This window comes from Podarcis vaucheri, assembly GCF_965113315.1.
Source record: "Podarcis vaucheri genome assembly, chromosome: 13".
NCBI classification, from domain to species: Eukaryota; Metazoa; Chordata; class Lepidosauria; order Squamata; family Lacertidae; genus Podarcis; species Podarcis vaucheri.
In genome coordinates this window covers 14,389,159-14,416,216 of record NC_138751.1, presented here as the reverse complement: position 1 = coordinate 14,416,216, position 27,058 = coordinate 14,389,159, and the positions used below count along the sequence as shown (strand labels likewise).

The 27,058-nt window shown below is 49.6% G+C and overlaps 2 protein-coding genes across 5 annotated transcripts in view; one reads left to right on the top strand and one right to left on the bottom strand.

Moving 5' to 3' along the window:
• TEP1 (telomerase associated protein 1) overlaps nucleotides 1-11,055 on the top strand; it is a gene marked incomplete at its 5' end in the record, with an annotated part of 54,143 nt that extends 43,088 nt beyond the window's left edge. For 3 of the 4 annotated variants that reach the window (XM_082196161.1, XM_082196160.1, XM_082196158.1), the window contains 8 exons: nucleotides 653-795; nucleotides 1,116-1,228; nucleotides 1,449-1,598; nucleotides 1,709-1,835; nucleotides 3,440-3,545; nucleotides 4,192-4,298; nucleotides 5,868-5,972; nucleotides 10,417-11,055. In XM_082196161.1, coding sequence (XP_082052287.1) covers nucleotides 653-795; nucleotides 1,116-1,228; nucleotides 1,449-1,598; nucleotides 1,709-1,835; nucleotides 3,440-3,545; nucleotides 4,192-4,298; nucleotides 5,868-5,972; nucleotides 10,417-10,551 — 986 coding nt within the window. In that variant the 3' untranslated portion in view covers nucleotides 10,552-11,055. The remainder of the gene's footprint in view (nucleotides 1-652; nucleotides 796-1,115; nucleotides 1,229-1,448; nucleotides 1,599-1,708; nucleotides 1,836-3,439; nucleotides 3,546-4,191; nucleotides 4,299-5,867; nucleotides 5,973-10,416) is intronic. The other variant, XM_082196159.1, reaches the window with a different exon arrangement.
• PARP2 (poly(ADP-ribose) polymerase 2) lies at nucleotides 10,972-26,675 on the bottom strand. The gene is made up of 19 exons (XM_082196184.1): nucleotides 26,519-26,675; nucleotides 24,747-24,955; nucleotides 24,046-24,167; nucleotides 22,560-22,772; nucleotides 21,550-21,681; nucleotides 21,126-21,196; nucleotides 19,940-19,990; nucleotides 19,265-19,361; nucleotides 18,321-18,396; nucleotides 18,120-18,222; nucleotides 17,868-18,027; nucleotides 17,107-17,245; nucleotides 16,085-16,148; nucleotides 15,469-15,603; nucleotides 15,204-15,337; nucleotides 14,401-14,500; nucleotides 14,199-14,297; nucleotides 12,617-12,741; nucleotides 10,972-12,245 (listed from the first exon to the last, which is right to left on the bottom strand). Exons 2-19 carry the CDS (start codon nucleotides 24,896-24,898, stop codon nucleotides 12,086-12,088), a joined length of 2,133 nt encoding a protein of 710 aa, XP_082052310.1. The 5' UTR covers nucleotides 24,899-24,955; nucleotides 26,519-26,675; the 3' UTR covers nucleotides 10,972-12,085.
• Between the last annotated feature and the right edge of the window lie 383 nt (nucleotides 26,676-27,058).

Genomic DNA, 27,058 nt, shown 5'->3' with positions numbered 1-27,058 from the left:
TCACGGCTCCCTGCTCTTCCTGCATCTGTGGGTCAAACCAAAAGGTTGGCTGGGTCAGAGGAGCCCAGTTGCTTGTGCTTTGCATCCGTTACCATCTGCCATATACCGAGGGAGGCCATTGGTCCGCCTAGCTCAGTATCGTCTATGTGGATAGGCTCTGGGCTCTCCAGAAATTCAGGCAGATTCTTCCTAGCCCTCCTTGGTGATTGAAACCGGGAGCCTTCTGCATGCAAGGGAGTTAAGCTCTCCCACTGAGCTTACAGGTCTCCCCACGTTTAGTGACCAACTTGGGTGTGTTCATTTGTTGTTAGAATTTTGTGTCCACACGATTAAACCAGCTGTGTTTGGAGTGGAGGGTGGAGAGATTTCCAGCTGACCTCTCACGACGACACATTGTGGCTACACCCTTTCCCCTCCCTGTGCACATTAGGGTCGCACAAACACCATCCATTTCAAGCACACACCCCAAGAATCCTGCGAATTACCCCCTCACAGAGCTACAATTCCCAGTGCCCTGGACAAACTACGGTTCTCAGCATTCTTGGGGAAAAGTTGCGTGTGTGCATGTGACCAAATATGCTTTTAAAAACTGCAAACTGGTTGGTCCCAGCTGATCGTTTTCTTGCTGAGCTGTTTTCCCCCTGTTTCCCAGCAGGAGCCACCAAAGACCTTCCCACTCACCAGGGTGCCGTCACAGCCTTGGCCTGGTCCCCCGATGGGGACTTCGTTGTGTCTGGTGGGGAACGCGGAAACCTGGTCCTCTGGCACAAAGCCAAGGCTGTGGAGAAAGTGAAGGTAAGCCCAAGGGCGCTGGACTCCCCAATGTCATCTGAAGGGCCACAGCTTCCTCACCCCTCGCCTCTCCAGTGACGGAAAGAAGGCTTGGAGGGAGAAGCTGCCACCTAGTGGCCATAGAGTTGGAATGGATTCTTGAGGGTCATTCAGTCCCAACCCCCTGCAGTGCAGGAATCTTTTGCCCATCGTGGGCCCCATGGCTCCAAGATTGAGAGTCTTGTGCTCTACCAACTGAGCTATCCAAATGCACCTTGGGCTTCGTCCGGCCCTTTGGTATAGCAAACCGTTGCACGAGTGGCTTCGCTTCTTTCACCATCCAGGCCGGCCAGCGTTGCATCAGTGCCTTAGCCTTCACTTCCACCCGCACCATCCTTGTGGCAGCTGATGGGATCAGCCTCTGGTACATAAGCAGGCAGCGCGATGGAACCATCAGGTAAGGTTGCACAAACCGTCCCAGGACTGCTGGGTCTCCAGGGTGAGCCACTTGCCCTGGGAGTGCCTGACTGTACAATGGAGCTCTCAGCCCTATAACCAAGAGAGAGCTCCTCCAGGCCTCTGCTTCTCCACAGCTGGGTCTCCACAGCATGTCGCTGACCCTGAGTTTTTTTGTATTCTTTTCTGTGTGTGTATTTCTCCCTTTTCCCATTGCACAGCTTGACCCGCAAGAAGTGCCTGCGCCAAGCAGAGGAGTCATCTGCGCTCTGTGTGGGGGTGCTCAGGCCCAGCGGCCCCATAGTCCTAGGGATGGCCAGCGGAGACCTGCTGGTGCTGCAGCCTGGAGCCGAGAGCTTCCAGCAGAACCCGTGAGTTGGGAGAACAGTGGGCCTCGAGGGGCCAGGGGAAGACATCTCTGGGTGGTGCAACAGTCTTACTTCCATGGCTCCAGTGCTAATCTTCTTCACCTCCATCTCAGATACACAGACAAAGTGTGGGATGTCCAACAGCATGTGAGCTTTGACATATCTGTGTCCGAGGAGGAGGAGGAGGGGCATATCTTTCACATCTGGGACTCCATGCACAGCCCAACCTTGTTCAAGATGGTGAGTGGCCAGTGAGTGGCCCAGGTGGGAATCGCCACAGGATTTGGCCAATTGCTGAGCTCTGAGCCTGCCAGGCTGCATCTACCTGCATGTTGTTGTTGTTTAGTCGTTTAGTCGTGTCTGACTCTTTGTGACCCCATGGACCAGAGCACGCCAGGCACTCCTGTCTTCCACTGCCTCCCGCAGTTTGGTCAGACTCATGTTTGTAGCTTTGAGAACACTGTCCAACCATCTCGTCCTCTGTCGTCCCCTTCTCCTTGTGCCCTCCATCTTTCCCAACATCAGGGTTTTTCCAGGGAGTCTTCTCTTCTCATGAGGTGGCCAAAGTATTAGTCTCAGCTTCAGGATCTGTCCTTCCAGTGAGCACTCAGGGCTGATTTCCTTCAGAATGGATAGGTTGCATCTTATTGCAGTCCATGGGACTCTCAAGAGTCTCCTCCAGCACCATAATTCAAAAGCATCAATTCTTCAGTGATCAGCTTTCTTTATGGTCCAGCTCTCCTTCCATACATCACTACTGGGGAAACCATAGCTTTAACAATACGGACCTTTGTTGGCAAGGTGATGTCTCTGCTTTTTAAGATGCTGTCTACCTGCATAACCCCCACTTATTATTGGTGGACTGATTGCATTGACATCCCACTTTTTTCTCAAAGGGAGCTCAAGGTGACTTTCATAGTTCTCCCCCCTTTCATCCCACAGCAACCCTGTGAACTAAGGGGAAGGGGCAAGGGGCTTGCCCAGGGAGCTCCATGTGGGGGACTTGAGCCCAGGTTTTCCAAGTCCTAGCGGAAACTACCGTATTTTTTGCACCATAACACTAACTTTTTTCCTCCTAGAAAGTAAGGGGAAATGTCTGTGTGTGTTATGGAGCGAATGCCTGCGGGTGGCGGGGGGGATCTGCTGCAGTCGTGAGCAGAGGATCCATGGTTCCCCTTCCTTCCCTCCTCCGTGGTTACAAAGCATGGACCCACATGGATCCTCAGGATTTTTGCATTGGGCTACTCCAAACTCACTGTCAGATCACATGTCTGTGGCCACAGCATGAACCACAAAAATCATATATCCACTATTTCGTTTAGAATATTTTTTTTCTTGTTTTCCTCCTCTAAAAACTACGTGCTTGTTATGGTCTGGTGCGTGTTATAGAGCGAAAAATACGGTATGTACAAAGTCTCCTGATCCCTGAGCCCAGGGATAGTATCAGCTCAGAAAGCAGCTCCTTTGGTGGCTTTAAGCAAGCATATATGTCTCTGTGTGCAGGCCTCAGGCCTGGGGGTGGGCAAATGTGGCTCTGCAGGCCTCCCCTGATTGCTCATCCCCCATCTGAGCTTTCCCGCTACCCACCCTCATTCCAGGTACTTCCGGTGATGCCTGTTTTTTGCAGGAATTGTTCCACCAGGCTGTCCAGTCCAAAAGGAGGTCCTGCAGCTCGGTTGCCGTTATGGCATGGTTGCCTCAGTTGTTCTGTGATGTTGTGCCCTTGGTCTGACCAGCTCAGAACTCCCAAGGCAGGTGGGACGTGGGTCTTCTGCCAGGAGAGGCCTGCTAATTTCTTGAGTTGCCCTTTCCTCACCAGAGCCGTCTTCTGTTTGTTCCTTTAGAGGGTGACCGAATCTGGGAAGTTAGAGGACACAGACGCCCTGGAGAAGATACCGTGGGTACCCAAAAGGCCCTCTGTTTGGGTCACTGCTGCCCGGCAGGTCAAAGGTGAGGCCAAGACCAGGTTCCTGCTTATCCCAGTCTCACTTTTATATTTTTTTGAGAGAGACTTTTGCTGAAGCAAAATGCCACTCTTGCGCTCAGAACCTTCTTGTTGCTTAATGTTGTGCAGACATACTTGAAACTCTGGGGGCGTCCCCTGCTTGGCAAACCCAGAGGAGCCCGTGTTGATGGCCTGCCTCTGGAATGAAATCACATTTAATGGGCTTAAAACATTTGCTATCTAAGATTCCAATGAGGTGCAATAATTTTGTAGGTTGTAACTGGGTGGAGAGTGGCATGGTGCAGGGGTAGCCAAAGGTCACGCTCCCCAAAACTCCAGACTGCAATTCCCATAGGCCTCAGCAAGCATGGACGTTGTATTAAAATGAGATCTGGCAGGCACCCTATTGGCTACTCCAGCACAGAATATAAAAAGCCCTGTAAAAGACAGCAGAAATCAGTTTGCATTAGAAAGGTGGATGCGTAAGTGGTAGATTTTGGATACGGGCTTGTGGGCACCTGGTTGGCCACTGAGAGAACAGAATGCTGGACTATAGGCCTGATCTAGCAGAGCTCCAGCCGATTTGAAAGGAGTGGAATTAGGGTTGGAGAGAGAGATGCACTCTTAATTCTGGCTTTTGCATTGGGGCAGGTAAGCTCCTATTATGCGCAGACTCTGAAGGATGCCTCTGGACTCAGACCCGGCAGACTGAGGAGAGAGTGGATAAATGGAAGGCTGACGGCTGGCAGAGGAAAAAGGCAAGTCCTAGGGATGGGGGGAGAAGATAGGATGAATGGGGACCCACCTGCGCCTGAATCATCAGCCTGAGCAGCGAGCGGGGTGCCTCCTGGGCAGTGGCGTAGCGTGGGGGGTGCCAGGGGTGCCGTCCGCACCGGGCGCAACATCTGGGGGGGCGCGAGTCCAGAGGGAAGGGACAAGTTCCTTCCTCTGCCGGGCTCCCCGCCGCCACCGCCAGCCTTGCGCCCTAGTGCGCGTGCCCCCCGCCGTCGCTGTGGCTGCGCTCCAGTCACTGCTCGCAGGAGGAGCAGCCGCTGCAGCAGCACCCACACCGCCACCGACGCCTGGCCGGGCACGGGCAGCCTCCGCACCCTGACGCCGCCGCCATCCCCTCGGCCCAGCCACAGGCGGCAGCTGCTTCTGCAGACTGGGAGGGAGGAGAGGGAGGAGGGCAGAAGGGGGCGCCGCTGGCTCCGGCTCTCAGCCGCGTGGGGGGGGGGCGAGGACGGAGCACGGCTGGAAGCCCCCGGACCCTGCCGGGGGGAGGAGAGGCGCTCGCCAAGCCCGGATCTGGAGCTCCACCTACAGCCCAAGGAGAGGAGGGGGCGGGGAGGCGCCCGAGGGGAGGGGGCTTCGGCTGCCTTGGCCCGCGGGGGCTCAGCAAATAATAAATTTAATAAATTCCTGCTGAGCCTTTGGGGGGGGTCCTTGGCTCCTTCGCTCGCCCCCAGCCCCAGTGGCGTAGCGTGGGGTGTGCAGGGGGCCCGGGCGCAACATCTGGGGGGCGCGCTCACACTTGAGTGTTAAAATCCACAGGTTAGGGGGCGCAAATTACTTGCCTTGCCCCGGGTGCTGACAACCCATGCTACGCCACTGCTCCTGGGTGCAATTTTGAGTCATGTGCCTGTGGAAGTGACAGGGATTTTGAGCCCTTGCCTACCTCTGGGGCCTGATCCAGTTTGGAGATGCTTCCTTAGAGTTTACTTGCAGTGCATCCACATCTAGGGGAACTGCAATTCTGTAAAGGAAGGTCGTTTTAGTCTTAGCAGGAAAATCTAAGCTTCCTCGACAAACCTACAATGCCCAAGGTTATGCAGTGTAAACCAAAAGAGCAGAAGTTGCTTACAAAACGATCTTAGGTTTGTCGCATGGATGCACTTTTGTTGTTCTGCTGGAGCAGGAAAATACTGCCTTGTGGGGAACAGTGAAAAAGTCCACTGAAATTTGGACCCCAAACCAGACTCTTTCTTTATATGCTATTTCCTAATGAGATGAAATTGCCCTGAGTGCATTACATACATTCATCATGCTGCATTTAGACTGGCTTGTTTTTAAAATGTGAACCACTTTGAGCACAGATACATTTTAGTAAATGCAGTGTAATAGTAGACTGTGAGTATGCAAAGTGACTTTAAAAATGCTCTCGGGGCTTGAGAACTGGGACTTCCTTAATTGGCCTTAATCCTCAGGGTCACAGAGAGGGTGGGGTAAGGCAGTGTGATCTCTCTCTCTCTCTCCCTGTGGCCCCAAGGAAGCACTTTCCAAGCCCTAGCAGACTTTAAAAATTCTTCTGCGTCTCTTGTTACTAGATTCACAGTGACAAAATCACAGCCCTGCATGTCCTCGGAGACAGGATTGTAACAGCATCACATGACCGAGATGTGAAGATTTGGGATGGCAACACTATGAAACTGGTGAGTAACTTCACACTCCCCTTCCTCTCCCAGTGGGGCATCTTACATCACACTTTTAGTATGCACACAGACTTAGCCTTTATGTTCCAAAACTGGCACAGTTAGTATGTTTGGACTAGAGCTGTCCAATATAGATACACTATAAAGCACGTGGCTTCCTCCAAAGAATCCTGGGAAATATAGTAGAAGTGTTCTGGGAGTTGTAGCACTGTGAATGGTTAAACTACAGTTCCCAGGATTCTTTTGGGGTAAGGGGTCCTATCTTGTATGCCTTCGTGAGTTTTTTAAAAACTTGGCTGTCAATTTGCTTCAGGAAGTAAATAAAGCACTATACTGTATATGTATGTATGTATGTGTGTGTGTGTGTGTATATATATATATATATATATATATATATATATATATATATATATGCAGGTTTTGGTGTCTTCGGGTGTCTTCCCGTGTAAGAGTCGGGGTGTCTGTGCGACGTTTCGACGAGGTCTCACTCGTCATCTTCAGGCTGGTGCTTTCGGCTTCTTGTAAGCACCAGCCTGAAGATGACGAGTGAGACCTCGTCGAAACGTCGCACAAACACCCCGACTCTTACACGGGAAGACACCCGAAGACACCAAAACCTGCATTCCTGTACCCGTGAAAATCTACGAAAGCATATATATATATATATATATGCAGGTTTTGGTGTCTTCGGGTGTCTTCCCGTGTAAGAGTCGGGGTGTCTGTGCGACGTTTCGACGAGGTCTCACTCGTCATCTTCAGGCTGGTGCTTTCGGCTTCTTGTTACTGGAACAGAGCAGAGTCTGGTGTTTGAGTTCCTATAAATACTGTTGAGGGGTGTGGTGTATAGCCTCCAACGTTCTGGGCAGAGAGGAAGTTCCTAGATTAGTGTGCCTTTTCTTCTTTTGTTCCTTAATTACTTGAGGGATATCTTGGGTGATTTCATGAGTGATATTCTGAATACCACTGGGTGGGTCATTAAGTGTAGATTAGTTGCTAAAGCATGTGTTGGTGCCTTTTCTTCTTTTGTTCCTTAATTACTTGAGGGATATCTTGGGTGATTTCATGAGTGATATTCTGAATACCACTGGGTGGGTCATTAAGTGTAGATTAGTTGCTAAAGCTTTCGTGTCTTGACCTCTTGAGCTTGTGAAGAGTTTTTCTGAGAAGATGGCTGTGCTGCATTTAGTTGTGCTCTGGCTTGGCTTCGTGTATAGGGGCGAGCTGTGGTTTTGTGCCTTGTGCCAGCCAGATCTGTGTAGGGATTGCAGGGGGGTGCAGCATCCGGAGGTGCCACTATAGTTTGGCTACTGGATGGAGTCTGTAATATGTCTGTGGAGAGGGTCTGGGTTTGGGTCTGGTGTGGTTGATTGGTGACGGCGTTCTGTGTGCCTCTGGTTCTGGTGTCGGTTTTTGTGGGGAGGGCTAATTTCCAGATGTCTGGCAGGCGGGACGTGTCGTCACGCTTGTTCATGTTGTGAGGGTGTTTCTCTATCTCGATGGCTTCCATGATTATTCTCTTGTGGTGATGTTCCATGTTAAAGAGCAATTTGGAATCTGCAAAATTAATTTCGTGTCCTGTTTCTTTCATGTGTTGGAAAAGAGAGGAAGTTTTTTCTTCTTTTTTGACGGCATTCTTGTGTTCTGCGATACGTGCATTTATTCGTCTGTTTGTTTGTCCAATGTACGTGGCTGGGCAGACTTTGCAGGGTATTTCATAGACCCCTTGGTTTTCCAGCTGGATTTTGTCTTTTGGGTTTCTGAGGATATTGGCTATTTTTTGGTTGGTGCAGAAGGCTGTTTTGATATTGTGTCTACAAAAAACCTGATGGCTCCCTAGGACACACTATCTACCGGAAAAAAACACACACCAACCGCTACTTACATGCACAATCACACCACCACCCTGCACAAATAAACTCCGTAGCCAAGACTCTCATCTCCAGAACCAAACGCCTGGCTGACAAAGACCACTTGACAACTGAGTTACAGAATCTCTCAAATGTGTTAATCGCCAATGGATACCAGAAAAACAGGGTTACGAAGCTAATCCAAAAAGAAACACCCCCCAAAAACCAAGACACAGAAGAAAACAATGGCATGGCCCTCCTTCCTTACATCAAGGGCACTACAGACAAAATCAGCAAAATCCTCCATAAACACAATATCAAAACAGCCTTCTGCACCAACCAAAAAATAGCCAATATCCTCAGAAACCCAAAAGACAAAATCCAGCTGGAAAACCAAGGGGTCTATGAAATACCCTGCAAAGTCTGCCCAGCCACGTACATTGGACAAACAAACAGACGAATAAATGCACGTATCGCAGAACACAAGAATGCCGTCAAAAAAGAAGAAAAAACTTCCTCTCTTTTCCAACACATGAAAGAAACAGGACACGAAATTAATTTTGCAGATTCCAAATTGCTCTTTAACATGGAACATCACCACAAGAGAATAATCATGGAAGCCATCGAGATAGAGAAACACCCTCACAACATGAACAAGCGTGACGACACGTCCCGCCTGCCAGACATCTGGAAATTAGCCCTCCCCACAAAAACCGACACCAGAACCAGAGGCACACAGAACGCCGTCACCAATCAACCACACCAGACCCAAACCCAGACCCTCTCCACAGACATATTACAGACTCCATCCAGTAGCCAAACTATAGTGGCACCTCCGGATGCTGCACCCCCCTGCAATCCCTACACAGATCTGGCTGGCACAAGGCACAAAACCACAGCTCGCCCCTATACACGAAGCCAAGCCAGAGCACAACTAAATGCAGCACAGCCATCTTCTCAGAAAAACTCTTCACAAGCTCAAGAGGTCAAGACACGAAAGCTTTAGCAACTAATCTACACTTAATGACCCACCCAGTGGTATTCAGAATATCACTCATGAAATCACCCAAGATATCCCTCAAGTAATTAAGGAACAAAAGAAGAAAAGGCACCAACACATGCTTTAGCAACTAATCTACACTTAATGACCCACCCAGTGGTATTCAGAATATCACTCATGAAATCACCCAAGATATCCCTCAAGTAATTAAGGAACAAAAGAAGAAAAGGCACACTAATCTAGGAACTTCCTCTCTGCCCAGAACGTTGGAGGCTATACACCACACCCCTCAACAGTATTTATAGGAACTCAAACACCAGACTCTGCTCTGTTCCAGTAACAAGAAGCCGAAAGCACCAGCCTGAAGATGACGAGTGAGACCTCGTCGAAACGTCGCACAGACACCCCGACTCTTACACGGGAAGACACCCGAAGACACCAAAACCTGCATATATATATATATATATATATATATGCTTTCGTAGATTTTCACGGGTACAGGAATGCAGGTTTTGGTGTCTTCGGGTGTCTTCCCGTGTAAGAGTCGGGGTGTCTGTGCGACGTTTCGACGAGGTCTCACTCGTCATCTTCAGGCTGGTGCTTTCGGCTTCTTGTTACTGGAACAGAGCTCTGTTCCAGTAACAAGAAGCCGAAAGCACCAGCCTGAAGATGACGAGTGAGACCTCGTCGAAACGTCGCACATACACCCCGACTCTTACACGGGAAGACACCCGAAGACACCAAAACCTGCATATATATATATATATATATGGGACGCAGGTGGCGCTGTGGGTAAAAGCCTCAGCGCCTAGGGCTTGCCGATCGAAAGGTCGGCGGTTCGAATCCCTGCGGCGGGGTGCGCTCCCGTCGTTCGGTCCCAGAGCCTGCCAACCTAGCAGTTCGAAAGCACCCCCGGGTGCAAGTAGATAAATAGGGACCGCTTACAAGCGGGAAGGTAAACGGCGTTTCCGTGTGCGGCTCTGGTTCGCCAGAGCAGCGATGTCACGCTGGCCACGTGACCCGGAAGTGTCTTTGGACAGCGCTGGCCCCCGGCCTCTTGAGTGAGATGGGCGCACAACCCTAGAGTCTGGCAAGACTGGCCCCTACGGGCAGGGGTACCTTTATATATATATATATGAATTCAAGGGACGCGGCTGGTGCTGTGCATTAAACCACAGAGCCTAGGGCTTGCCAATCAGAAGGTTGGCGGCTCAAATCCCCGCGATGGGGTGGGCTCCCATTGCTCGGTCCCAGCTCCTGCCAACCTAGCAGTTTGAAAGCACAAAGTGCAAGTAGATAAATAGGTACTGCTCCGGCGGGAAGGTAAACGGCGTTTCCGTGCGCTGCTCTGGTTCGCCAGAAGCTGCTTAGTCATGCTGGCCACATGACCCAGAAGCTGTACGCCAGCTCCCTCGGCCAATAAAGCGAGATGAGCGACGCTACCCCAGAGTCGGCCATGACTGGACCTAATGGTCAGGGGTCCCTTTACCTTTTTATATGAATTCAACAAACCTAACCTCTTCCCCATCTTTCATTTCTGTATGCAAAGCTTTTCTCCTAACCCTTCCTTGTTCTCTATCCTGTTTCCTGTACACAGCTGGGCCAATTCCGATGCCACGGGCCAGTTTCACAGCTCCAGCCTTGGATCGATGCAGACTCCTCCCTTTTTCTCTACGCGGGTGACGCTCTGGGCAATGTTTACTCCTTGGAGTGGGGCTCCGTCTCTGCTTGAGGGACATGGTTTCCTGGGGAGAGCTCCTGCCAGCAGCCTCTTAAGCCTGGCACTTCTCCTTTCCAGACATGAATGCAGCTGTTTCGCTGCTACCTCCTCAGCCTTGCCCCTACCCTCTCAGCAGCTGGAATCTGCAGACACTGCATGGCTTCTTAGTTGATGTGGAGGCCGTGATTCTGTCACAGCCTATGCTTGCTTAGCAACTGTAGGCCACAGAATTCAGATACCATGTGAGGAACTACCTTAGAAACCTGGCTGGAGTCTGGGGTTGAGCCAATCAAGCTTTGTAGCTCACCTCTACCTAACCACAGAGGTGAAAGACAAGTTTCAGAAGGGCTAAATCTATTGTGTGTACAGATTTCCCCTGCGCCCCCTTTGCCTTCAAAATACGGTGATGACAAATTTGCAACCACTGATGCCTTCTGTATAGTGTTTTTATTTTGCTAATGTGCCTTCCCTTATTTTACAAGTCAATTAAGAAATAAAATGGAGCAATGTCAACCATTTTTGTGTTCCTCTGTGCTAAAGAACCCGTACTTAGTAAACAGTGAGGAGCAGCAGGGCTGAGAAATGGCAACGTGGGCTGGCGCTGTGCTTTGAAGCCCGGATATTGGGCCTTCAAGGCACAGCATAGGGGCATCTTTGAAAGTCCCTGTGCTTTGTGGCAAGACTTCAGAAGCTCCTTTTGGCTTGGCTGGGTCACCTTTATACTTGTCCCCACGTGACATCCTATGCAGTTGACAAAAGGGTTTGTGTGACCAAAATTGCCTTTTGGGTAATAAGAGAGACCTCTTGGGCTGAAACTCTGCTTTAAGGCATGGAATGGGGAAGCTTTCTGAGACAAGAAGCCCCCATTCTTTCGTTGCATGCCTTCCTGGGAGGAGGAAGAGAACATGCCAGTAGAGACTGAGGCCACCACTCCACAACCAGTCTCTCACACCTTTCTTCACTATTGAAGACGGGGGAAGGGACATATAGCAAGAAGGGGAGTCCTGTACCCCCCTGACACTCAGCAAAGGAGGCACCTGTGCCTTTGCAATCCACTGTTTCACTGCATCACCTTCCTTCACCCTCTCCTCGTCTTGCTTCAAGGTGATTCGAGAGCACTTGGCAAGCATCAGAAGAGGCGTGTTACTACTGACCGATCTGCAGAAGCAGCAGTTGTGGGCTTAGAAGGGTGAAGAAACAGGTGAAGCACCTTAAACCCAAGGGGAGGGAAGGGCTTTTGAAATAACTTGAGAAAGGCTTTGCAGGCCTACAGCCCACTGCTGCTCCAAGGCTTCAGTTGTTCCACAGTCTTCCTAACACAACACCATAGCCTGCTTTCTACAAAAGGGGTGCCTTTGTCAACTCCCTTAACAAGGCCAGTGTATTAAACCAAGTTTTAATCAACTGCACTCTAGGAATAAAATTCCATGGAAGGAGGTCAAGTTCTCAAGTCTCTCAGCTTAAAGGCACTTGAGACGTCAGCTTGGAAAAAAACAAGGCCTGTGGTTTTTCTGTTGCCGTCCTCCTCTGCTTCGCCTGCTGAACTTCACCAGAGCTGGGTGAAATTGAAGCGCACCTTGAGGAGGTACTTCATGCGCACCTGCCGTGGGTCGTAGACAATGAACTCGTTGTAGTTCAGGGTGTAGCCGTTGGGGTTCACCACCCCGGTTTCTGCAGCAGGGCCCAGGGGGACCAGAGCCCCATGGCTGCCAGGGAAGGAAAAAGAGAACACAGTGTTTAGAAATTCATGTTGCACACAAGCACCCATGGGCCTTGCCTGCGCCAGGAGTGTTTTTAATCAGAGATCTAGTTACAGGTAGGTAGCCGTGTTGGGCTGCTGTAGTCGAAACAAAATAGAAAAATTCCTTCCGGTAGCACCTTAGAGACCAACTAAGTTTGTTATTGGTATGAGCTTTCGTGTGCAAACTTAGCTGGTCTCTAAGGTGCTACCGGAAGGATTTTTTTTATTTATTCAGAGATGCATGGAAACGCCCTGGTCCACAAATCTCTCTGCTGCCTTAAGGACAGCCTTTGAATTTTCAGCCAGGTAGGCTTTCTCCACCCACTCCAAACTCACAGTGTCATGTTGTTGGCCGGGGACGGCGCCATCTTGCCAAGCCCTTTGGTGCAATGTTTGCTGGTCAGCAGTTTCTCCGCTTCAGGGTTTGCCTCCAACAGTTCATTGCATTCGCCCAGAGCTACCTACAGAGGCAGGAGAGCAGAACTTCATCCCCAGCTCATGCATTCATCACTTGAATATTTAAAACACTGTAGCTGAACTGTAAATGGCCTCTAATTTGAGAAGCGATCAGAGGAAGGAGGAATATGGGGCGGTGATGGGTTGTGGGGATACTGGTTTTACAAGGTTGAGCCCCAGGCACACCTCCCCCTTTCCCTTGCGCTTTTTAAAAGTTATTTTAACATTTTGTTTGGTGGTTTTTTTTAAATGTAATATGTCCAGTTGTCCTGTAAGCAATGTATGGAGTAGTGCCATCTTAGCTCACTGCAATCTTAACTGCACAGAGGCACTTGTTTTAATATTAGTTATCAATTCTTGCATTTGGATCCCAAATAGCTCAGAGTGGGGGGACATTGTTCTCCCTCGTCTCACTTACTCCCCACAACAGTCCTGTGAGGCAGGTTAGGCTGAGAGGCAGTGCCTTGGTCCAAGTGGGGATTTGAACCCTGGTCTCTCCCAGGTCCTAGTCAGATGCTCTAACCACTATGGCTAATTTGTACTGAACCAGCAGTTCTTGCCAGTAAGCTAAAGGCTAGTCAGAGGGTTCAATCCATCCACCGTCTACAGAGCCCATAACACCCCGCTGTCACTCCTCAACTCAGCAACAAGTCCTGCCAGCCTAAGTCTCTCTTTCTCTCCAAAGGTCAGCCTAAACTGGGCCTATACTCTGCAAATTTGAATCACAGGGCTGCCCCACCGAGTCTTTTATGTATTTATTTACACTCCGGGGAAGGCTAGAGCTGGGGTAAGCAGTTATTTTGGACTACAGTTCCCTTCATTCCCCTTTTAATACATTTTATTAATTTTTACATAAAGTTTCCAAAAGACATACAACATATTTTCTTATCTTATACAATGTTTTGGACTTCCATCCACCACATTTGAAGATTTTTCAGTCTTTATCACTTAATCTGCATTTCATTACTTTCACTATTATTTTTAATAGTCCTTCACTAATAATTCTCTTCATGCTTTTCTCTGCAATATTTCACATAGACCTCCTTACAAAACTTCTTGTAGTCCTACTAGCGTAATCTGTTGATTACAATTACTCTTCAAATAATTCACATATTTACTCCAGTCCTCTGAGAAACTCTGATCCTGCAGGTTTCGAATCCTTCCTGTCATTTTATCTAATTCTGCATAGTCCGTTAATATCATCTGCCCTTCATTCCCGTTTTTTGTGTGCATATAAATTGTGATTTTTTTATCACTTAGTTTTGATACTGCTTAGTATTAAAACACCTCTAAGCAGTGCACACACACACACAAAAAAAACCCCTGAAGAAACAACAGACAACTTAAAATGAAATATTACAAAAACACACAGTTATATATAAAACCCGGAACTGAGGGAATTGTAGTCTACGTGTGCAGGCGCTCTTTGCCCCCTCCCCCCAAAATGGGATGCAGATCTCACCTCCGACAGCAACAGCAAGCCGACGTCTTTCTCGCGGGTGGCAAAGCAGTAGTTGGCACTCTTGGAGGACATGTCGGCAAAGTAGATTCCTTTCCCAAACTTGAAGGGAACGAAAGGAAGCTCAGTAAGGTCAGCCCTGCCATGAGGTGAGCCAGGAGCAACAGGCCAAGAGCTCAGCAGAGGACAAAGTGGGGAGACTCACCATGTAGCCAGTGACGGGGGCTTCTGGGGGGGCCACCCGCAACCCGTGACTCAATATCCCTGCCCAGTTGCCCAGGCGCGATCCGTGCCACAGCAGTGTCCTGAGAAAGGGGAAGAAGCCCAGAAGAGAGACAAATCACAATGGGGATCTCTAGGCTGAGAGCCAGCATGGTGTCTCAACCTGTGGGTCCCCAGATGTTGTTGGACTACAACTCCCATTATCCCTGAGCTCTGGCCTTGCTAGCTAGGGGTGATGGGAGTTGTAGTTCAACAACATCTGGGGACCCACAAGTTGAGAAAGGCTGGATTAGAGGTTACAGTGCTGGGCTAAGATTTCAGGGGGGTTGGACTAGATGAGCCTTGGGGGTCCCCTTCCAAGTCTACAATTCTAGAATGATATGACTCATGAGAGCCAGGTTCAAATCCCCACTTGAGTCATGAAGCTCACTGGGCCAGTTGCTCGCTCTCAGGCTAATGTACCTCGCAGGGTTGTTGTTGTTGTTGTGGTGGTGGTGGTGGTGAGAAGAGAATCATAGCACTGTAGAGTTGGAAGGGACCCTGAGGGTCATCTAAGTCCAGCCCCCTGCAATGCAGGAATACGCAGCTGTCCCATACGGGGATCAAACCTGCAACCTTGGGGTTAGCAACACCATGCTCTAACCGACTGAGCTAGCCAGGATGGGTATGTAGGCTACACTTTTGAGCTACTTGGAGGAAAGGTGGCCTATATAAATGCAATAAATAAATAAAAACAGGCTCAAGTGGGGTGTCTCTCTCTCCCCCCACCCTACTCCTTCCACTCACCGGTTGGGGAGGTCGGAGCGGAAGGTCGAGTCTGGATCGGAGCCCTCCTTGTTCAGCACAAAGGCCTCCAGCAGCGTCATGGTGTAATCTTGGTGCGTGGGAGCATGAGTGGACAACAGGTAGCGCTCTAAGACCTGGGAAGGGGTAGGGAACTATCAGAGGAGAAGCAACAACTCCCCACATATTTTTATTTTTTTTAAGCATGGGCAGAGTTTTCCTGGGACTTCCTCCCCCCACCCCGGCCCAGTTCCCTTCCCCCACATACTGGGAAGTCAGGGCTATCCCTCTCCAAAGGTCGAATCTCACAGCTGAGGCCGCGATAGTTCCGGTCTAGCGGGTGCTCCTTTTCCAGCTGCTCTGACCGCACCAGTTTAATGGCAGCACGGATCTCACCGAGAGCCTTGAGGGGCAAAAGGAAAGCAGGCGGGAGTGGCAGGAGCGTTTTCACAGGACAGCAGGACCACCAGCACTACCCAAATTGATCCATCCATGGTGGGCATCTTCTGTCTGTTGATTGATTGATTGGGATAGTCTCAATCAGTTCCTTTTCCCACTCCCCATCTGGAATGAGGGGAGTTAGGAGGCTTGAGGCCCAGTCACTTATTGCTCCAAATTTGCATGGGGCGGAAATTCAATTTCCTTTAAAAAGATATATTTACAATTTTGTTGAGACTATTAGTGAATTAAATAAGAATGAAGAACAAAGAAAGAATATGTTATGTTATTTTGTTATTGCTGTTCTTCTTTGCTTTAAAAGATTTTTTTTAAAAAAATGAAATTCCCTTTCCTAGCATGACCTTGGCATTCTGCTGGCCAGATACTGGGGCATCCCATTCGCCCCCCCCCACTTCAGTTGTGCACTTGCATTTGAGCGCTCTTACCTCCAGCAGCTGAGCCTTCTCCTGCAGCTCCTCTTCTGTGCTGATCAGTGGAGGGGTCCTCAGTCTGCAAAAGGGGATCGGGATGGGGGCACAGACTTTAGGAAAGGTTGCAGAAACGAAGGGGGGGTATATACATTCATTGGGTTTTGCACTCCTACACACACTGTTCTACACTTGCAAAGAATTGGTCCTTTCGTGCGGCAGCAACTGCTCTCTGCAACTCCCCAGTTATGAAATATTACCTTCACTGTTGATGTTTTCAACAGCTGCTACAAACTTTAAGGAATGCCTATCCATGCTGGGAATTTTACCATATATAGGTAAAGGTAAAGGGACCCCTGACCATTAGGTCCAGTCATGACCGACTCTGGGGTTGTGGCGCTCATCTCGCTTTATTGGCCAAGGGAGCCAGCATACAGCTTCTGGGTGATGTGCCAGCATGACTAAGCCGCTTCTGGCGAACCAGAGCAGCGCATGGAAATGCCGTTTACCTTCCCACCAGAGCAGTACCTATTTATCTACTTGCACTTTGACGTGCTTTCAAACTGGTAGGTTGGCAGGAGCAGGGACCAAGCAACGGGAGCTCACCCCGTCGCGGGGATTCGAACTGCCGACCTTCTGATTGGCAAGTCTAGGCTCTGTAGTTTAACCCACAGCACCAGCCGCGTTCCTTGGTTTTTATACTTGATTTAAAACTGTTGAGTTTATCTATATTTTGGTACACATTATTCTAGTTTCTAATGCTTGATTTGATCAATATTTTCTTATGTGCCTATGTAAAGCACACAGAGGACTGTTGTCATTGACAACATGAAAAGAGCCTGGAGGATGAGGCGATTGGTCCTTCTGCATCCACACCGTGGCAGGAAGGTGGGGGGGGGGGAGGCATATATTACATGATCGTGAATAACTTGGAAAGTGGGTTGTACGGAGTTCTAAGTATAGAGAGACAACAGAGTCCCATCCCTGTGCCACTGGGAGCCCAAGGTAAGGAGGGTTGCCCCTGGCCTGGCAGCACTAACCCGAAATCATGGGGAATCCGCGTGTAGAATTCATTGCAGGCCTCCACCAGGGCACGGCCGGTCTGCTTCCGCTTGAGACATGCCTCTACCTTTTGCAGCGATTGGTACCCTGCGCTGATCTGTTCAGCCGTCAGCTTTCCTGGAGGGGACATGGGAGAGAGAAGAACTCAGCCCAAGGTGTTTCTCTCTGCCCCCCAAAAGTTACTGGGCTTTATGCCTTAACTTGCCAAAGCATGCAGCCCAGTTGAAATGAAATGGAAAGCAACAATTCTCCCAATGGTGTAGCACAGTGGAATTAAAACAACAACTACTAGGGGCTCCCACCCCTGCACACGCCACTCACCTACATGACCCCCCCTTGCCTAAACCACAACTATTCACCCCTCCCTTTACACTTTGCTGCCGCCGCTATTGTGGGGGAAGGAGATAGAAAGGGCCAAAGTCTATTGGCGGCCATGAGAACTGTAGCGTGACGACATCCTTAGGGTTTTATTATATAGTATGAGACATTTGCTTCCAGATTTCACTCCAAACGTAAGAACACAAGACGAGCCTCCTGGATCAGGCCAATGGCCCATCCAATACCCAGTAGTCAACCAGATGCCTGTGGGAAACCCGCAAGCTGGATTTGAGCATGAGAACACTCTCCCCTCTTGTGGTTTCCAGATTTCTGTATTAAAAGATTTCCTCTTTGCCGCTCTTCTCTCTTTAGAGCTCCTGAACTAAGTTAGATATAAAAGTGACAAGTTAGGGCCACTTGCCTAGAGGAGCCTTCTTGGTGTCATACTTCATCTCCACCACCATTTCCTCCATGGTGCGGATGCTGCAAATCAGCTCCACCAAGGCCTGAACTCGTGGGTCCAGCTGTGACACAGGCTTGGGGCAAGAGGCTGTCTTCTGCGAGGCAGCTTTCTCCTCATTCTGGAAAGAATGTAAAGCAAAAGATTATGAGCCAGAGCGTCCTTCAGCCACAAGACCTCCCCTCCCTGCTCCTTCCCTCCCTGAAGTCTCACTGCATCATTGGCTTCATAGTCCAGGTGGAGAATATCATATTTGCCAGGAACCTTCTGGAAGCTGCAACGCTTGGTCCACTCATTCTTGGTTTTGTCCAAAAACCTAAAAGTGGTAGAGGAAAGAAGATGCGAGACCAGTTCAAGGAGGGCAGGCCTTGGATGGGATGGGGGAATACCTCCAAAATTCCCAATGTGACTCACTTTTTGGTGAAGATGTCTTTGGCTTTAGCTAAATCTCCAGCACAACTCACAAGCGAGTGCTGACCCGGCTTACCAACTGAGAAGGAAAGAGACAAAGAGAGAATGGGGGAAGGCTAAGAAAAAAAACACCATTGTAGAGTGTGGGACAGTGGAAGAGACGACGTGTTGCTTTCTGGAGCTGTGAAGGAAGTCCAAGAGCCGTGGCTCCAAGGGATGGTTTCTACAGAGCCACAACCACACACTTTGGAATGAGGGAAGCAGATAACTGCTTTGCTATATGGGGCCAATCCAATGCTCTGTCTCCGACAGTGGTCAACCAGATTGCTGGGGCAAAGCTCACAAACAAGACTTGAAAGTGAGATTTCCCATCTTGTTGCAATCCATCATGAGCAACCAGAGGTTCAACTTTGAGTAGACCCTTTGAAATCAATGCAAGTAGGTGAGCCATGTCTATTGATTTCCATGGGGCTACTCTGAGTATAGGGACGCGGGTGGCGCTGTGGGTTAAACCACAGAGCCTAGGGCTTGCCGATCAGAAGGTCAGCGGTTCGAATCCCCGTGACGGGGTGAGCTCCCATTGCTTGGTCCCAGCTCCTGCCAACCTAGCAGTTCAAAAGCACATCAAAGTGCAAGTAGATAAATAGGTACTGCTCTGGTGGGAAGGTAAACGACATTTCCGTGTGCTGCTCTGGTTCGCCAGAAGCAGCTTAGTCATGCTGGCCACATGAGCCAGAAGCTGTACGCCGGCTCCCTTGGCCAATAAAGCGAGATGAGCGCCGCAACCCCAGAGTCAGTCACGACTGGACTGAGTGGTCAGGGGTCCCTTTAGCTTTACCTACTCTGCGTATGACTAACTTTGGATACAACTCCAAATGTTATACAGCCTCTAGGGGCTCCATCCTCAGCGACTGTGTCATACGATCGCCCCCAAGTTCATGACTCACCACGCCCCCAACGCATCCAGACACTGTAGTTCCGGGCTCTGTCATCCTCCAACAACTGGATTAGGTAGTATTTGTTGTTGTTGAATTGGAGGTTTGTCTGGGAGGAACCAAGGAGAAGGAAGACGGTGAGAGCAGATCAGTGGCAGCACCCCTCCCTGAAAAAGTTCATCTGGTGCATATGTTATAGTCATGCCTAGCCCTGACCTGGTACGGGGTCCTTGGAGGATAAACCAGATACTCCACAGATTGAGGAACTTGAGGATCAAGCAGGTCCCCTAGAACTACAGCTGAAGGACCCTCAGTTGGGAATCTGCTGAAGAACACTTGCGGCTGTCAGAGGAAGAGGGGGAGCCACTTCCCGGTCTCAAATAACTCCAGAGCCCCCAAAGCTCCGGATCTGGGCTGTTGTGCAATTTGAGAAAGGTATCTCCTCGTGAGCAAGTGATGCCCCCCCTTCCCAAGCAAAGTATATATGCCTCCCCTCCCCAGGACTGTTTAATCTTCACACCAACCCTGCAATGGTAGGTTAGGCAGAGAGATTGGCTCAAGGTTTGTGGCTAAGTGGGGATTTGAACATGAGTCTCCCCGTTTGCTTCCATCACCCTGCGCTATACAGGCATCTAGTTTAACTATCCACTAAAATGCAGGTGAAAAGTAGCCTACAAGCCCACTCACCTGATTCAACATCACATCGTAAACGTCGTCTCCCTCACAATAAACGTGAGCCTTGTTTGGGAAGGAAGAGCAGCAGGAAAGAGAGAAGAAAAAAGATGGTTATTTTCAGAGCAAAATGATTAGAAAATAGCATGAGAAGGGGTGGCTAACCTTTTAAAATTTTTTTTTAGCCAAGCGGCATCGAGCTACCAAGCTAGATTGACCAGCCAACTGTTGTGGCCCAACATGCCTGTTCTTAAGTCCTTGGTAAGCTTTTACTTCAGAATGCAGGTACTTGTCATCGTCCCCCACCACTGACCTTGTTGTTGGGCTCCAACTGCCAACAGCCCTGGGGCAATATGAGGGAATTTGTAGTCTGGAACATCTGAAAGGCCATAGAGAAGGCCCATCCCTGTTATTCAAAGAGTAGTACAATACAGTGGTACTTGGTTCTCAAACATCTTGGTACTCAAAACAACTTGGAACCCAAACACTGCAAACCCAGAAGTGTTCTGGTTTGCGAACTTTTTCTGGAAGCAGAACCTGCTCTGTTTGAGTGTTATGCTTCTGATTTGAGTGCCACACTTCCGTTTTGAGTGTTACGCTGAGGTCTGTCTGTTTTTGCTATTTATTTTGCCTTTTGTGGCTCTTTTTTGTTTGTTATTCTGACTGTGTGGAACCCAGTTCAGCTACACAGGTTGTACAATGATAATAAAGGTATTATTATTATTATTATTATTATTATTATTATTATTATTATTACTGATTGATTGAATGTGTTACTGCAGTACATTGTTTGTTGTTTTCATTTTAGGGATCGATGGTCTTGTTAGATAGCAAAATTCATGTTAAATTGCTGTTTTAGGGGTTGTTTATAAAAGTCTGGAACGGATTAATCCATTTTGCATTACTTTCTACCGGAAAGCGTGCCTTGATTTTGGAACGCTTTGGTTTTGGAACGGACTGCTGGAACGGATTAAGTTTGAGAAACAAGCTACCACTGTAAAGTAAAAACCACCTCCCTTCTGTTTTTGAACGTGCGTTTTATATGTTTTCAGTCAGGAGGGGCTGCTATTATGAGGCTTAGCCAAGGTGGTGCTCGCCTCCAAATCCCTTCAGCCCCAGACTGACAGGCTGAGGGTCAGGAATGGTAGTCTCAGCAAACTAGAGGCCAACGGTTTTCCATTCATGCCAGTAGGTGCCTTACATTGCCCAGCTTGGCAGAGCATTCTGGATCCACGGGTGCTTTTCCCTTCACTATCAGCGTCCTCACGGCCTCTGCGGGGGGAAAGGAGGAGGTGGGTTGGAGCACAGATGTGCTGATTAAATTCACCCCGATCCCTCACAAACTTGGCATCTACGACGCTACTAGCTAGCCTCTTAAGAACCTCGGCATTTCTTTAAAAATATACACGGTTCTAGTTCCTGAGAGTGTTAATCCCGAGCTGCTTAAAAAGCAGGCAGTACGTTCTGGCAATAAACACAGCCAGCAGCCTCCTGGGAGAGGTGCTTCAGTTCATGCTATAAATCACCACCTGCTTATATCCCCAAGGTCTGAGCTGCTAGGCTCAAGTTGTTGGGGGATTTGGCTGACAGGCCGATCCACTAAGACCTGTCCATTTGGCTGTTACCCTTGTTATCTGTGTCTCCTTGAGATATTGCGATATCCCCTCCGCCCCGGGCCTTCTTAGCAGGAACGGGGCTTTCGGTCCCTGAGATGCTGTTGCTTGGCTGGGATCCTCCGTCCTCAGTCTCTGCAGCGTCTGAAAGAGAGAGAAAAGCCCAAGGTGGAGCAGGCCTGCTGGTTGCAGGTTCTGAAAAGTGTAAGAGAGATTTTGGGAGGCTATGAACTGGTTCTACCTTGGCATAAATATATCCCCATCTATATATCTCCCAGGGATGCGGGTGGTGCTGTGGGTTAAACCACAGAGCCTAGGACTTGCCGATCAGAAGGTCGGCAGTTCGAATCCCCATGGCGGGGTGAGCTCCCGTTGCTCGGTCCCTGCTCCTGCCAACCTAGCAGTTCAAAAGCACGTCAAATTGCAAGTAGATAAATAGGTACCGCTCCAGTGGGAAGGTAAACGGCGTTTCCATGCGCTGCCCTGGTTCGCCAGTTTCCTCTTGACTTCCCACCCCTCCTTTCCTGTTTATTTTTTTAAAACTTCTTTTTATTAGCTGTTTTATAACACATATATTGTTGTTGTCTAAACCCTGCTATCATTAATTCTTTCAGTAATCCAGTGCTTATTTTTCAAATCCTACCGGAGACTTCATATATGGGTGATAATTTGATGGATAATCCATCAGTTGTTTCCATTCTTCCTTAAACACTTCGTCAACATGTCCTCTTGATTTCACTGTTAATTTCGCCATTTCAGCCCCGCCCCCTCTCCATTCTGCACCCGTGCAATGAAAAGGCATTATTGGAAGGGAAGGGAAGATTTTGGCCTGGCAAAAACATTCAAGGTGGGTGCAATGCAGGGCTGCAGCACAGGGAGAGTCCTACAGGCATGCTAGGTCCACAGGCCTGAGCTTCCCAACCTTTCTTGCTGGCCTTTCTTGCAACGCTAATCTGAAGCCTCAATGAGGACTGGAAGAATGCAAAGTATTATCACCAACGTAAAACCCTACATCCTTGTACCTGACTCCCTGCGTTCCATCAGACGTTCAAACCCAGTCCGGCTGTTGGTCTGCACCATGCGGGCTGTGTCCAGCTTGTAGCGTGTCCGCCCAACCATCACTTCCACTGTGGGTTCTCCATGGCCATTTCTGGCTGCCTGCAGGGCCAGGCAGGTGTCCACAGGGTAAGGAAGCCACTCGCCTTCTTCGTCTCCTTGCCAGCACCAAACAAAATCTAGACCAGCACAGTAGCAGGGAGAGAGCAGGAGGAGAGAAGATTTCTCAGTCAAAACCTGGCAAAGCAAGTCCTAAGGCACTAGGAGGCATTTTCTAGCAATCCTTCAGTGAGGAGAATGGGTAAATGAACATGTGCCCAGAGGAACACTTGCCTTCAAGGCAAAGGGCACAATAGGGGTGGTTTTGATGGTGCTGGACTCCAACTCCCATCAGCCCCAGGCAACAAGGTCAGGAATGATGGACATTGTAGTCCAACATGGTCTGGAGGGCCACATGCTCCCCATCCCTGCACTAAGGGCCAAAACCTGCAGTGATGTCCCCTCACTGCCCAACAAGGCTTTGCCACCCAACATGGGCTGCATTTAACCTGCTGACACACCCCTGTCCGCACTGAGCAGCAAATCTGTCTTGCATTTGAAGTGCGACACTGTAGGTGATGCTGCAGCCAGGGAAAGCACCATGAAAAGCACTTTGCATTTTATTCCAGGAACTCATGGTGGGTTCCATGGAGGTTCCCAGGCTATCTCTCATCCATACACTGACCAGACGGACCGACCTGCTCAGCTTCCTCATAGCAGTTGCATCACTGCATGACTTCAGACCAGACCCCTGGAAGCTTTCAGCATTTAAACTGCAAATGGACTTCATAGCAAATCCTTTTGAAGGCGCGTACTGTGGCCCTTCTGAAGTTTTGTCTGATGTCATAAGTGTTAGAATTCCTGCTCCATGATTGCAGTCATGGGATTGTTGTCTATCACATGAGGGTGTATGTTTTGACTCCACAAAGTGGAGGATGTTTGTGTTACTGTGTTCCATGAAGTGGAACTATTGTCCTTTGTTTTTTCTCTTTGCTGTCTGATGCTAGAGAGAGAGGAAGCCATGTTGTAGTGCACTGTGTGTGCGTTTATATGTAAATAAAGTAGATTAGCCAAAATGCTGAGTTGCTGAGGTCTGTTACGCAAGATGCGAAGACTGCAGATCCCTAAGTGTGCAGATATCTGTTGGCATCGGTTGCTGTGATGTTTGGGCAGAAGAAAGCTTTTGAAGCTCCCGAACGATTGACCAGGATGGAGGGAACATGCCAGTCAGGCATGTGTCTCTGCCAAGGTCCTACTCGAGAGTAGGACCAGCTCCTGACAATAAAGACATCAGGCGACTGACAGATGTGTGGGCTTGCTCATCTGTCAAAGTTGGCCCATGGGAAAGGAAATACTCTTGGTCTGCTGGCGGGATCCACTAAGAAAATGCAAGAAAATTAAAAGTTTGCTCACAAGAATCCTGATCCCGCACAGCTGCAGCCACACGCGATTCCAGCCCCGTCTGTTTATTCCGTTGCAGCATCTTGCGCAGGTCCACACAGGACTCCCCGATGTCCGCAGAGAGCTTCCCGGCTCTGTAGGAAACGCAGACGCCTCCAATGTCATCGCCCTGACTCAATTCGGCCTGCCTTCTCCATGTGTGGGGGGTCAACAATGGGAGCACCAATGTGGTGAAGGGGCCTGGCTCGGAGAGCAGCTGCTCCACATGCTGAGAGTCCCAGGTTCAATTCCTGGCATCTCCAAATAGAGATTTTTTTGGGGGGAGGGGGACCCTTTCTGCCAGTGAATGAAAACAACACTGACTTAGATGGACCAATGGTCTGGCTTGGTATAAGGGAACTTCCCAGGTGAGGAATGATGGGAGTTGTCATCTAGCATCTAGAGCAGCCTTTCTCAACCACTGCCCCCTCCCAAATGTTGTAGGACTACAACTCCCATCATCCCTAGCTACTGGTCAGGGATGATGGGAGTTGTAGTCCAGCAGCATCTGGAGATCCAAGGTTGAGAAAGGTTGATCTGGAGTGCCACAATCCCCAGCATCTCCAGATAGGGTTGGGGAAAGACCCTCAACCCCTGGAGAGATGCTGCCAGTCAATGTCTAGTGACCCAGTGATCCGACTCCCAATATTAAGCAGCTTCCTGCACTAACTCACCGGGCTGCCTGGCTCAGGATCTCGCTCTGCTCGGGCAAGAACTGCTGCCACCTGTCGCCAGGGGTCTCCCACTCCCAGCGCAGCTCCAGCTCAGCCCCGGCAGTGCTGGGCTCCCCGTTCTGGCGCTCGGGGGCCTTCCGCTTCCGTCTCATCCCTGAGGCGGCGTCAGAGCGTGTAAAGGAGGCTGAGTCGACACCTCACACAATCACCTAAACAAAGAAGCCAAAGTATCACTAGGGATCATTGCAGATGACCTCTACAGCAAGAAGATGCCTCATTCTGGATAGCTTAGTTGGTTAGCGTGTGGTGCTGATAGCACCTAGGTTTCAGGTTTTGATCCCCATATGAGACAGTTGCCTTGCAGGAGTTGGGACTAGATGATCCTTAGGGTCCCTTCCAACTTTACAGTTCTATGATCCTTCACGCACAGGCTTCAGAACTACATGCCTTACTATGGCAAATACTTAATAAGAGTTTTGTGGCACCTTATAAAGTTATAGACCCAAAAAATTATTGCAACAGAAGCCATTGAGAGCCCACTTGTGTGGAAAGTTATAGCACCACTTCCTGCTTTTTTGGGGGGGGCAGGGGGCGTTCAGGCCAGGCACAGCCAATGGGGCTGTTCTGTCTGAGTGGGCACACCTTTGTGCCACGGACTGCCTTTCTGCCAAATTGCAGGATGCAATTTTAAAATACTAAATCAAAGGATGCAAAGTCCTCTCAGGTTGATGGCAGACTTAAGGAACCCCGGGGAAGCAGGGTGGGCTGCCCCAACAGATCTCTTAAGCCACTGGCGGCTCTGTCAGGAGCCAGTAGTATTTACTCCGTGGCTGTACTAGGTCGGGCCCTCCTTCTGCCTTCCCTCAGACCTTTATGAAGCCACAACAGGGAAGCCTGTGGCTACTCCCCTCTTCTCTGGGTCCCATTCCCACTAGGGAGAGGACAAGGAAAAGGAGCAGAAGATTGGCAGGGGGACCCTTCCTGGGCTTGGCAGATGCCCAACAAGGCTGGCACCCAATGCTGCTGAGATATACATGCACAGGGACAGGAATTGTAAACATGGTGGCCAAAAGGTACCGAAATGAAACAAACACAGAAATGTCGCAAGCCGTAACTCTTGCCCATCACTGCCTTTATGGCCCTGATGTTCACAATTCTAATGTGCAAGCACACACAAGCAAACCATTGCTGTTATGTTCACACAAGGGGGCGTTTTATGCACCCAATGAAAAAGCTCCTGCTGCAATCGTCACGCTGGTCTTTCTGCCGGGTTTTGCCTGTGCTTTACCTTCACTAACATTTATCTGGCCCGGAGGACTGTTTCAAATCAGCTGCGGTGAAATGCATTCGTCACACGCCCTCGAGACACCATTTCCGCCCCACTGTGGTCCCGCAGATAGAAACCCGGCTCCGGGGAAGTGCGGATTCCTCAGCCACCGTGGTGATACTGACCCCCCAGCGTGACCAAACCTTGCTAACCGTAACATAAACTAAAGACATGGTGACAATCAGTCAATCAACCGGCGGGCATTATTTCCCAAGACCCACCCCTGGCTCCTCTAGGGCTGAGCTCTTGATCTGAATCGCCCTGCCCTACCTGGCCACTTAACCCTTTCCAGCCCACTTCCCTAATTCCTTGATCCTCAACCGCTGAGCCTGCAAGCAAGCTGATGATCTGCCTCCCGCTTCCTATTATTTTCAAAAAAAAATATCTACCGCTCTGTGCAATATTTTCCATCGATTTCCCTCCCTGACCCGCTTTCCCAACCAACCTGTTCCGCGTTGCCTTCTCTTTTTTTTGAAGCTATTACGAGGCTGCAAACAGCGCCTTTTTCCTGCTCCCGGGGAACGTTCCACGGGCCAGCCCCTTTTTACTTCATTTGCATACGTCTGTTTTGCATGCTACGCCTCCGGCGAATCGATAAAAAGCAACCTGCGCGCGCACGCGTAGGGGACCTCCAGCTTTCGCGCCATTGAGGAGGCAGGGAAATGCAAATTAAGAAGCGTTGCATGATGGTTTAGCATTTCCCTCCCTGGCGTTTCTTTTATCTCACTATTATTATTAGTATTAGTATTAGTATTAGTATTTGTACAGTTCCGAGATTGCGGCCACGAAGGACCTGGCCAATATATGGATTCCAAGGTCTCCGCACCATGACCTTGTTGGCGACTAAACACCGGACACTATATATTGGAATAAAGCTTCACTTCCCGTTGGCTGGGCGGAAGCTCTCCGAAGAGGCCACGTGCTGGGTGTCTGTCACCCTTGTTGCGCCTCTGGGAAGGTCTGAGAGAAGGGCCGAGAATATCAC